This window comes from Hyla sarda, chromosome 5, assembly GCF_029499605.1.
Source record: "Hyla sarda isolate aHylSar1 chromosome 5, aHylSar1.hap1, whole genome shotgun sequence".
Taxonomy (NCBI): Eukaryota; Metazoa; Chordata; class Amphibia; order Anura; family Hylidae; genus Hyla; species Hyla sarda.
Window position 1 is genome coordinate 259,596,981 of NC_079193.1, and position 13,200 is coordinate 259,610,180.

General features: G+C 43.3%; 1 protein-coding gene across 11 annotated transcripts in view; it reads right to left on the reverse strand.

The window, feature by feature from the left end:
* PTPRM (protein tyrosine phosphatase receptor type M) overlaps nt 1–13,200 on the reverse strand; it is an 898,578-nt gene that overhangs the window by 519,861 nt on the left and 365,517 nt on the right. For all 11 annotated transcript variants that reach the window (XM_056521605.1, XM_056521601.1, XM_056521594.1 and 8 more), the window contains one exon: nt 4,782–5,075. In XM_056521605.1, coding sequence (XP_056377580.1) covers nt 4,782–5,075 — 294 coding nt within the window. The remainder of the gene's footprint in view (nt 1–4,781; nt 5,076–13,200) is intronic.

Genomic DNA, 13,200 nt, shown 5'->3' on the forward strand with positions numbered 1-13,200 from the left:
CTAAGTGCTCTCTGATGACACCTGTCTCAGGAAATGCCCAGTTTAGAAGAGGTTTGCTATGGGGATTTGCTTCTAAACTGGGCGTTTCCTGAGACAGGTGTCATCAGAGAGAACTTAGACAGAAAAGAACAACCTTAACTTCAGAAGCTCATAAGTACTGAAAGGATTAAGATTTTTTAATGGAAATAATTTACAAATCTGTTTAACTTTCTGGAGCCAGTTGATATATATATATAAAAAAGTCTTTCCTGGATAACCCCTTTAACAATCAATCAATGATATATTAAAGACTAGGTTCAGACTGGCTGAATACAGGAAATGTAGGCGGGCTTAGTTTCTGACACTATAGTGGTGACCATAGCACAACAAAGCTCAAAAATATTTTTTTGGAGGGGATAGCTTGCTGTTTGGTATTTTTATTTCTTGGTTAATTTATTCTGTGAAAAGTTTCAGGGTAACTTGCAATTTATTACTTGCAATTATTCACATAAAAATCTCATTCTGGGCTAAGCAGTAAAGTGGGTGGTCCTACTTAGTGACAGATAGCTATATATTTACGTGTGCATATAGAGAGCTGCCAATCACTGAGTAGTACCGCCCACATGTGCACAGAGGTATACATGAATAAATGACATATTATCAATTATCAATTTTCCCACAAAACTATATATCAATCTGCTCAGGCAGCCCCACGCTCTATAACCTGCAGCCAGCAAATTAGACTGCATTTTAAACATAATTGGGGAGATTTATCAAAACCTGTGCAGAGGAAAAGCTCACCAGTTGCCCATAGCAACCAATCAGATTGCTTCTCGATTTTTAAAAGAGCCTCTGAAAAATTAAAGAAGCAATCTGATTAGTTGCTATGGGCAACTGGTCAACTTTTTTTTCACTTATTTGCAGGGGTCAAGTCTTGAAAAAGTGTTTGCAAACTAACCCCAAGTTTCCACTCAAGGGCTGGTCCTTCAGAAACAGTGTTCCTACTGTGGACAAAGTGGAGGAACTTCGTTCTCATGCTTTCCCGCAGGACTTGAGCCCTGCTTCTTTGGTACTTTACTATTTCTCTTGTTAGTAAGCAGCTATAAAAATTTGTATGTCAGAACAATTAAAAGTATACCACCAGAAGGCATTGTATTAGTGCATGGATCTAAATGGAGAGCACATAATTAATATATTTCCCCTTTACAACTGGAACAAATAGTGGGTACCAAATAACAACCACCAGATTTCATCAGATTTCTACTACACTTGCATGTTCTTTTTTGTAATTATATTAAGAAAAAAGGATGTGTATATGACAATAGATCTGTGTTTTCCCAACCAATACCATTGAAGAGCTACTGTAAGTGCATGTGGCTTTCCCATCTTATGGTAGCTCCTAATTCTATTGTGCATTAGTAGCATCAGGGAGGTCAATAACATTATTAAAGCGCAACTGTCATGGAAATTATACCCCCCAGACTAATAACAAGATAGTATAGATGATGATACACGTAATGCAGCTGTACCTTTGGCTGCTCTTTATCACTCTTTATCAGCCAGAAAATAGTTTTATCGTGGGGTCAGCAACAGTCGGATAGTCGTGGCTGGGGATCGTAATGCCCCACCTCCACCACGCCTACCCCCTGTAAGTGAGCGCTGGACCACTGTGTGATTGACACACAGGTCCCCACCCCCCGATGTCCATGATGTGCGGGCCGGCGTGACTCCACTGAGCCTATACATATGTGCACCTTTATGTTATATGAAATACAGTGCCCGTACTCCTCTTCTTTCTTCTCATGGTGCAGGGGACGCGCTGCTTCTGCTTTCACTACAGGCAGTGAGCTCGCTCCCGTTGTCTGCCGCCAGCTCAGTGCGCCTGCGCAGTGCTAGAGGCAGGGAGCGAGCTCACTGCCTATAGTGAAAGCAGAAGCAGCGCGTCCCCTGCACCATGAGAAGAAAGAAGAGGAGTACGGGCACTGTATTTCATATAACATAAAGGTGCACATATGTATAGGCTCAGCGGAGTCACGCCGGCCCGCACATCATGGACATCGGGGGGTGGGGACCTGTGTGTCAATCACACACAGTGGTCCAGCGCTCACTTACAGGCGGTAGGCATGGCGGAGGTGGGGCATTACGATCCCAGCCACGCCTATCCGACTGTTGCTGACCCCACGATAAAACTATTTTCCGGCTGATAAAGAGTGATAAACAGCAGCCAAAAGTGCAGCTGCATTACACGTATCATCATCTATACTATCATGTTATTAGTCTGGGGGGTATAATTTCCATGACAGTTGCGCTTTAAAACCTGACACTAGAATCAAAACTATTTAATTACATTTAACACTAGGGTCATAACTCATGGACAAAGTTTTGCCCCGCTTTTAATATCTAGAGTGTCTCAATAACACCTGTTATATTTATTGAGACACACTGTGTGGTGGCTACTGCTATTAGTTTAGTCTTAACACAGACCACTCCTGTCTTTTCAATAGTGTACTTAACCCATTAAGGGCATCCAGATTTTTCATTTTTGCAGTTACGGTATGTGTTTTCCTCCTCGCTTTCTAATAGCCATAATGCTCCTGAGCGCTCTTCATATAATGGGAGCGGGGTGAGGGTGTACATTTACACCCAATGTCCTGAAGGGGTTAAGGGTACTATAAAAATCATTGGAAAATGTACAAAGACAATTATACTAAAATTATTGCTACCCCAGAAGTACATTTCCTTTAAATGCATAAGATTAACTCTGCCCAGGAATCATTTTTCTGCCTTCTTATGTTCTCAGAACAGAAACCTCCTGACTGTGCTGAAACACTTCAGTCCATTAAGTTGTGCATTGACAGTTCAATCATTATATGTTAACCTTGTGGAGGGGGGGATAACATTTGCCTTCGTCCATAAGGTTCTCTTATTGGTTTAGCTGCTAAACTGGGGTACAAGTCACAGGCTATACTGATATACAGCAAATCATTTTTATTATGGTGACATTTTATTAACAAGTGGCAATAGTGATACCATTATAGCAGTAGTACCACAAAGAAAACATAACATACAAGCCTAGCTGTCATATATCTTTATTATACTGATGAGCATGCTATACTCACAAAAGTAGTGAATTGCTCAGTACAAGTTGCACAATTTGTTCAAGTTAAGACAAATATTGCAATGTTGCTGAATTTGGCATACGTAGTACACAAGACAAAATCCTTCTACAGTATATGACTTGTCTTACTGGAGTCTAAAGATCCCGATACATTCTGAAAGTTGTAGTAATTTCTTTCTTAGGGAGCATTCACATGATGGTTTTGGCCTCCGTGGCATGGATCCATCAAGAGAAGCCCAAAATCATCTGCCAACATATCTATGCTCAGATCGGCATTAACCTTATTCAATCCAATGACCCGAAGAGAGTCACTTAATGACAATGTTTGGGCCATATTCCTACTGTATCTGACTTTTTGCTCAGACTGAAAAACATGGTCTGCTGGGTGGATTTGGTCAGAAAGGTGAGGTGAATGCTCCATTATATTTGATTTATTTTTATTTATTTTTATATTAAAGAACGTAACTAGGACTATGCTTATTTAAGTGTAATGTAAGTTGTTCTTTAAGGGCAAAAGAAGCACTCTAGCATTTTATTTATTTATTTATTTATTATGTAGCTAGTCACCCTTTATTTACCGTATAAATAATAATTCCTTATTTATACCTGAACGAATATTACCTTTTTTTAGTTATTTCGTTATTTAGTTTTACTTTTTGAAAATTTCTGAACTCCTTCAGTTGGGTCATGTGAACTTATGGTGACCCACCCTGGAAATCACATGGGCATTTGTGCTTTCAACTTAATCACCATCTTACCTACTAGAACCTCCTGTCTGATAAAACTGCATGGAAGTTCTCCACAGGAGGCAATGCCACCCCTATCACACTTATTGGTAATTACACAGCTTCTTTTACACATGTAATTTGAAAATATGACACATCAGCCTCTCTGACTATTCTTATTCTGTCTTAGCTTATTTATGGAAATATAAAGGTGAGGATTATTACAGTGTCCTTCCAGCAGGCAAAAGTGGTTCTGGCTCCATATGCCCATGAGATGCTATGCTGATGCATCGTGGGTTAAAAAGAACAGCATAGAGGTAGACAAAGTGCAATGACATTGGAAAGTAAAGACAGCTGATCAGACGCAAAGCAGAGGCTGGACTACAAGGCAGTGAGTTCAATATATATATATATATATATATATATATATATATATATATATATAAAGTCCAAATTGTGAGAATCAGGTGAGGGGTACAGTGATGGAAAAATATGTTTTCGCTGGATTGCATCTTTAATTTATGGACTTTACAGATCATAAAATGAATTACTCAGAAGCTGTTCGAACTATGCCAGCTGTACCTATTTTTCAGCTTACTGTATATAAAAGGAAACACTTAAACACTATGAAAGTCATATAATTTAGGATTGCATTATTTTAACCAGAGACAAAAATTCTTCCTGTAATCCAACATTGCATTTATGTATGTGCCCCCACCCCCCTGCTTCTTCCCGTAAGGCTTGTAACAATTGAGAGGCTTAAGATTATGCTGCACAATACGCATAATGCTTCATTTAAAACACTAGGTCTTGCTATAATCTTTGGCTATAAATCTTATGATAAAATACATCAGGATACAGCAAGGCTTCAAGGTCACAATGTACTAACACTGATGACATTGGAGGGAGCTAAAGCTCTTTTAACTACAGCAATCAAATATTCTTTATTTTCTACTCACCAGCACATTTTGTCCTTGTCCTCAATGCAGGTCCAGGTGATCCTGTTCCACCATCTCCTGGTCTAGTTAACAGGACACTTATTTCATATTCTGTGTCGGGGTCAAGATGTCCAATCTTATAACTGGATGAATCCACAGACTGGATGTCAGACCAGGTTCCACTTGCAGTACGGTATTCTACATCTCTTTGAATGATGGGGCCATCTCCGTTAATTGAGTTTGCATTGAGTTGTATCCACAAATATGTTGCTCCAACAGATGAAAGTTGAGGCGGTGCAATGGGTACAGGTGGCTCTGCAAAAGACCCAGAATACATTAGTATGCATCATTTATATAGACTTTACAAACTTTAAAGGGGTATTCTGGGCAAAAACATCTTATCCCCTATCGAAAGGATAGGGGATAAGATGTCTGATCGCGGGGGGCCCGCCGCTGGGACCCCCCCACGATCTCCTTATGCGTAGCTGCATCTGCAGTTTCGGAAACCGACGGGCTTCCGAGACGGGGACGTGACGTCACGCCACGCCCTCTCCATTAATTTCTATGGAAGGGGGCGTAACGGCCGCAATGCCCCCTCCCATAGACATGAATGGAGGGGGTGTGGCGTGACGTCACGTCCCCGTCTCGGAAGCCCGTTGGTTTCCGAAACTGCAGACGCAGCTGCGGGCTGCTGCAGGGAGATCGCGGGGGGGGGGGGTTGGGTCTGAGCGGCGGGCCCCCCACGATCAGACATCTTATCCCCTATCCTTTCGATAGGGGATAAGATGTTTTTGCCCGGAATACCCCTTTAAGTTGTCTTAATGTAGGTAATGGACAACTAAGTAATTTACAATAAATTGCTTATAAATGAATCACTATGCTATTCTGGTTTGTTAACATACTGCATCACCAAAAAAATCTACAGCAATTTTGTACCAAAACCCATGCGTCATATGCAGATTTTTATGCAGGTTTGCCCCAGATTTCACACCACATATAAAAGGAAATTGATTCTGCAGATATGTAGTATATCTTGTTGCAGATTTTCATAGTTATCTGCAATGAAAATCCACAACAAATCTGCCACACAAGAATGGTGCAGTGAAAATATAAAAGTAAGCATACTCACCTGCAATGATCCATTGCTGCTGCTATTCCGATGATTCAAACTTTTCACCACCCACTGTTGCTTCCAGGTTCCGGTAACATGTTGTTCCCACAGAACGTCCCCACTAAGCCAGTCACTGGCCAAGGCTGGTAACTGCTGCAGTCAGTGATAGGCTGAGTAGGCAGTTTCTGTGGATATAATGCATACAGGGACCAGAAAGTAGCAGTAAGCATTCAGAATGGAAGCAGAAGACCTGCAGTGGTGGAGAACCAGGCCGTGTGAGTATGCTTTGTTTTACATTTTCATTGTACCGCCTTTTTTTTGCCCATATCATGCACCTTCACTGTTGTACGGCATACTTTGTTTCATTCCAGTACAGCTGCATCCATGTATTTTATTACTCTTAATTGATCATGTGATCACCAGCCTAACTCACACATAGCTACTTGGCTTAATGTGTGTCAGAGAATGTAAGTCCTAGGCTAGGGATATAATCATCACCTACCAGATCCCTCCTGCAAGCTTCCAGACCACTTCCCACCTAGATCTGTATGCTGCTGCTATTTCTATGGGATCAGGAAATATAGAAGTTATACACCTCCCATGAGACTATGTTCATACATTGGCCCTCATTTACTAAGAGTGTACAGTTGCATATGTAGGTTAAATAATTCATGTGTTTTTTCCTCACTTATTTACTACTGTTTTCATGTTTGTTTGCCACAATTTTGGTGCACACTGGATTTTTTGTCACACACAGGAAAAGTAATAATTCTAAATTGCTTTCCAAATGAGTAATTGTACACATTGCACTCTAAAATAATACATTCTTCTGCATGCAATGCTGTGGTCTACAGTGGTTATTTTAACTCGGGAACCTAGTACTGAGCAAAAACACTTAAAGTTAAAACAACCAAAATTCCCAAGAGTAAGAAGTGAAGTAATTGGGTAATGTGGTTTATTTCAGACCATCTTTGTTTTGGTCAGAAATTTTCCCCAATTTTTTTTTTTTTAGTTGGAAGCCTTAATAAATGTGTAGATTTCGTATGCAAATTTGCTGCCACACTCCATTTGTTGGGTTGTTTTTGATTTTGGTTGGTTTTGTGTGTTTTTTCGGCACATTATGTTGCATGCTGGCACACAATGGCTGTATACTTGCTAGCTTCATACTGCTTACATTGTAATGTTATATAACTCTGATTTACAATGCCTCATCACTGAGCACCAAGTCAGGAAACTTAGCGTGCTGGGGAGTGGGGTCTCAGTACTAATACTCAAGTACCCAAAACGTATCTGTATGGTCTGTCAATAGTTTATTTATTTTATTTTTTTTTGCCATCATTAAATGACAGCAATATTTTAGGCTATGTAAGTTTTTACAGTGCTGCTGAAGCTTGCAGGAGGGATCTGGTAGATTATGATTATATCCCTAGCCTAGGACTTACATTCTCTGACACAAATTAGTGTGAGTTAGGCTGGTGATCACGTGATCAATTAAAGGGGTACTCCACCCCTAGACATCTTATCCCCTATGCAAAGGATAGGGGATAAGATGTCAGATCGCCGGGGTCCCGCTGCTGGGGACCCCGGGGATCGCTGCTGCAGCACCCTGCTATCATTACAGCACAGAGCGAGTTTGCTCTGTGCGTAATGACGGGCAATCCAGGGGCCGGAGCATCGTTACGTCACGGCTCTGCCCCTCGTGATGTCAAGGCCCGCCCACGTCAATACAAGTCTATAGGAGGGGGCATGGCGGTCGTCACGCCCCCTGCCATAGACTTGCATTAAGGGGAAGGGCCTTGATGTCATGAGGGGCGGAGCCATGCCGTCACGCTGCTCCGGCCCCTGTATCGCCCGTCATTACGCACAGAGCAAACTCGCTCTGTGCAGTAATGATGGCGGGGTGCCGCAGCGGCGATCCCCCAGGTCCCCAGCAGCGGGACCGCGGCGATCTGACATCTTATCTCCTATCCTTTGCATAGGGGATAAGATGCCAGGGGCGGAGTACCCCTTTAATAGTAATAAAATACATGGATGCAGCTGTGCTGGAATGACACAACTGTAGACCACAGCATTGCATGCAGAAGAATGTATTATTTTAGAGTGCAGTTGTACATCAATAGTTAAAATCAATAAATAACACTACAAAAGTCACAGTGTAGCCCTAGCCTAATCATGAAGTTAAAATCTTCAACAACTTCGTAATAAAATGTTATTGTGGTGGATTTTTGCTTCACAAAAGCCTTAACTACAGATTATGATACAGTACATACAATACTAATTGGATCGGAGATGACCACTGTATGTGTGAAACCATTGTATGCTGAGCCCATAACTCTATGGAAAACTAATAATTGGTTCCAAATGCTCTGAAATGTCAACCCAAAATAATATAACATGAATAAACAGACCCCCCCCCCCCCACACACACACACACACAAATAGTACAGATAAACCATATCCTTACTTTAAATAGTCAGAAGGAGCAACTGGAAACGTTCTAGAAGTATCACTGTTAGACCACTGCTCTCTTTCTCTCTCTGCTGAATGGGGCAGTAGTATGTTTGCATGACTACTGCTCCAATCACCAGCAATACCACTCAAGCAGATAGTTAAAGTGCTTGGTTAACACTATCAGAGCCATAAACAGTAATTGGAGTGGTGGTTATGCAGGTGCACCATTCTATTCATACAGGGCACTCTTAGACCGCTGTTTTCTTGACCAATGGGGTCCCAGCAATCGGAACACCAGTGATCATACATTTACTACCTATCCTGTGGATAGATAATACGTTATTTTTGTGGGCTGGTAGTGTACATGGGTACCTTTAGGCTGGGTACACATATGTCCAGCATCCGGATAAGCCTGAACTCCCTGAAACTGATGCCACAACAACATATGTGCATCAGTAGGTATTAGTTGTTTAGGAACCAGCATTCATTATTCTGTATGTCAGACAGGGGAACACAGCAAGATGCATTCGTCTGTCTGGCACCCATGCAGAATGTTCCATTGTCCAGCTTCCAAATTGAGACGTTGGATGAATGTGAACTGTCCCATTCAAATGAATGGGATCAGTTGTACAATCAGTTTCCCTCCAGGGGTTTTTCCACAGCGCCAGAGAGAAACTCCACCGGACACCATAAACATGTGAAGGGGGCTTAACTGTCTATTTCTTTCTCCCTTAAGAATATGTTCAAATGTACAGATTTTCTGCTGGTAAGTCATGACTGAATCTGCAGCAGAAAATCTGCAGAATACATAGTACGTGTGAAAGAGCCCTTATAGTTGTTTTGCTATTCTCATATGCCCTATGGTGGTGGTGAGTCAGGAGCTTTCTGCACAAATGCTAGGGCTACTGATTGTAACTGACTGTTCTTCAGTGAGGGAACTGTTGCACACAAAGGGAAGAAGGTCTATTAACCAGTCAAAAGTCAGTAAGTAGCTCCCTCAGGTGGCTTTAGCACCCAACATACATTATTAGGCAGGAAAGCATTTTAAGTGGATGCTGTATTCAACTTTTGATGGCCCTTAAGAGGCTATGGTAAGTTGACACATATGTGAGGCTATCGTATGTTGAGTGACCACTGTACTATAATTTTACATTTCTATATTCAGCACTAAAATCCAAAGAAGCAAAATTGCACCAGTTGGTGCATATTTGCTGCTGTAGATCACTATGATGCTGTCAGTATGGGTCAGTAGATCTGACATTAAGTCACAACTTGTAGTTGTAATACAAACACAAAAATGCAGTCATATTCCACTTATCTGAAACTGACTTAAAGGGGTACTCCGGCGCTTAGACATCTTAGACATCTTATCCCCTATCCAAAGGATAGGGGATAAGATGTCTGATCGCTGGGGACCCCCGTGATCTTGCACGCCGCATCCCGTTAGAATCAGTCCCCGGAGCGTGTTCGCTCCGGGTCTGATTACTGTCGATCACGGGGACGGAGCATTGTGACGTCACGGCTCCGCCCCCGTGTGATGTCACAATCTGCCCCCTCAATGCAAGCCTATAGAGGGGGCGTGACAGCCCTGTAGTTCGCCAGCAGAGCACTTTACATCCAGATATGGGGTATTTATATGGGGTTAAAAATTTGGGGGGCTTTTTTTCCTATTGCCACTTGTAAAAATGAGATAACACCAGCATTTTAGTGAAAAAATAAAAAAAAATCATTTTCACGTCCAACTTTAACGAAAATTTGTCAAACACCTGTGGGGTGTTAAGGCTCACTATACCCCTTGTTACGTTCCGTGAGGGGTGTAGCTTCCAAAATGGGGTTACATGTGGGTGTTTTTGTTTTATGTTTATGTCAGAACCGCTGTAACGATCAGCCACCCCTCTGCAAATCACCTCAAATGTACATGGTGCGCTCTCACTCCTGAGCCTTGTTGTGCGCCTGCAGAGCATTTTACATCCACATATGAGGTATTTCTGTACTCAGAAGAAATTGTGTTACAAATTTTGGGGGTCTTTTTTTTCATTTTGCCTCCTGTGAAAATGAAAAGTATGGTGCAACACCAGCATGTTAGTGTAAAAAATGAAAAACATTTTTACAATGACATGCTGGAGTAGACCCCAACTAAGGGGTAAAAGGAGAAAAAAAAAAATAATTTTGTTAGGCAATTTCTCCTGAGTAAAGAAATACCCCATATGTGACCCTAAACTGTTGCCTTGAAATACGACAGGGCTCCGAAGTGAGAGCGCCATGCGCATTTGAGGACTAAATAAGGGATTTGCATAGTGACGGACCCGGATGCAAGAATTACACTTGCATCCGTTACCAAAAATACCCAATGGCAATGTTTCCCAAACAGGGTGACTGGACAGTCAAAGGCTGGAGGCTCCGTTTTGGAAACAGTGTTACCCCTTATTTTGTGTTAGTGTAGTGTTTTTAGGGAACACTCACATGGCAGGGGTCAACAGCAAGTTTCCCGCTGGGAGTTTGAGCTGAGGCGGAAAATTTGATGCATCTCAAACTTGTAGCAAGAGACTCGCTGTAGACCCCCGCCCGTGTGTACATTCACATTGGGGGGGGGGGGGGGGGGGGGTCAAACCTCCAGCTGTTGCAAAACTACCACTACCAGCATGCCCTGTGGCTGACCGTGCATGCTGGGGGTTGAAGTTATGCAACAGCTGCAGGCACACTGGTTCCAAAACACAGAGTTTGTTACTTAACTCAGTGTTTCGCAACCAGTGTGCCTCCAGCTGTTGCAAAACTACAACTCCCTGCATATACTGTCTATCAGTGCATGCTGGAAGTTGTAGTTTGCCACAGCTGGAGACACACTGGTTGCGAAACACTGAGTTAGGTAACAAACTTCGCAACCAGTGTGCCTTCAGCCGTTGCAAAAACTACAACTCTCAGCATGCAGTGACAACTGAAGGGCATGCTGGGACTTTGAACAGCTGGAGGCATACTACTAACACTCCCAGCATGCCCTTTGGCTGTCCGTGCATGCTGGGGGTTGTAGTTCTGCAACAGCTGGAGGCACACTGGTTGCAAAACACACAGAGTTTGTTACTTAACTCAGTGTTTCCCAACCAGGGTGCCTCCAGCTGTTGCAAAACAACAACTCCAAGCATGCCCAGACGTCCGAAAGACATGTTGTAGTTTTGCAACATCTGGAGGGTCACAGTTTGGAGACCACTGTGCAGTGGTGTCCAAACTGTAGCCCTGCAGATGTTGCAAAACTTCAACTCCAAGCATGCCCAGACTGTCCAGGCATGCTGGGAGTTGTAGTTCTGCAATATCTGAAGGGCCAGATGTTACAGAACTACAACTCCCAGCATGCCTGGGCTGTCTGGGCATGCTGGGAGTTGTAGTTTTGCAGCATCTGGAAGGGCTACAGTTTGGACACAACTGCACAGTGGTCTCCAAACTGTGGCCCCCCAGATGTTGCAAAACTACAACTCCCAGCATGCCAAGAGACAGCCTTTGGTTGTCTGGGCTTGCTGGGTGTTGTAGTTTGGCAACTCCCGGAAGGCAGCAGCGAAGATCACTTACCGCTGATCTTTACTGCTGCCTTCGCTGCTGCCTCCGCCTGTCCTGGTGCTGCCTGCCCCCGATCCCGCCACAATCGCTGTTCCCGGCACCAGTTCCGGCACCTGCCGCCATCTTCCCCCATCCAGGGGCGGGCAGAGTGGGGATTTCAACTTTAACCTCCAGCCCCCCTCCTGCCATTGGTTGGCTAATCCTAACGACCAATGGCAGGGGATAGGAGCGAGGTGGCAACTGCTGGATAGGAGCAAGGCGGCAGTCTCTGACAGCTCCGATCATCCCTATTTTATGGGCTATTGGGTCACCAGAGACCCGATCAGCCCGGAACCCCGCAAGTCCTTGTCATTAGTCACTAACTGACTGACTAATGACAACGATCAGCAGCAGGGGACCATTCCCATTGGTCCCCAGCTGCATAGTGTCATCAGTCAGCTGTTCAGAACAGCTGAGATGACGTTTCTATCACCATGCCAATGGACATGGTGATAGAAAATGTATTGGACGTTTATGAACGTCCATTTGCCTTAAGTTACAGGTAAAATTGACGTTCATAACCATCCATTTGCTGGAAGGGGTTAAACATATGGGGGAGATTTATCAAAACCTGTGCAAAGAAAAGTTGCCCAGTTGCCCATAACAACCAATCAGATCGCTTCTTTCATTTTACAGAGGCCTTGTTAAAAATGAAAGAAGCAAGCTGATTGGTTGCTATGGGCAACTGGGCAACTTTATCCCTGGACAGGTTTTGATAAATCTTTCCCCTGGAGGTCTATGGGAATAAAATGTCACAATTTAGGTGAAAAAATAACAAAGCTAGACAGTGGCGTCACCAAGGCCAACCCCGGTGGGCAGTGTGGTCCGCAGGGCTTGTGAAGTAAAACTTTACCACACCAGCTGGTCCGGGACTCATTTAACTATAAGCGCGTCTTACAGAGGCTCCTATAGTTAAATATGGCACTTCATCAATTGACAGAGCAAGAAACCATTGGCTCCCTGCCCTGTCAACCACCCTTGTAGCCTCCACAAGAGGCCTGAGTATCTCTCCCTCTATGCTCCGGTGCAAAAATGACATCATCAGGCGATGGAGAGGACATGCTATACATGAGCCAGGTCCCCAGGTGAGTGTGTTTTTTATTTTTTTTTACATTTTTATCTTGACTACCTAAAGAGGCCTACTGCTAACTATCTAAAGGGGGCTACTGTTAAATGCATAAAGGGGGCTACTGTTAACTATCTAAAGGGGGCTACTGTTAACTATCTAAAGGGGGCTACTGTTAACTACCTAAAGGGGGCTACTGTTATCCACCTAAAGGGGCCACTGCT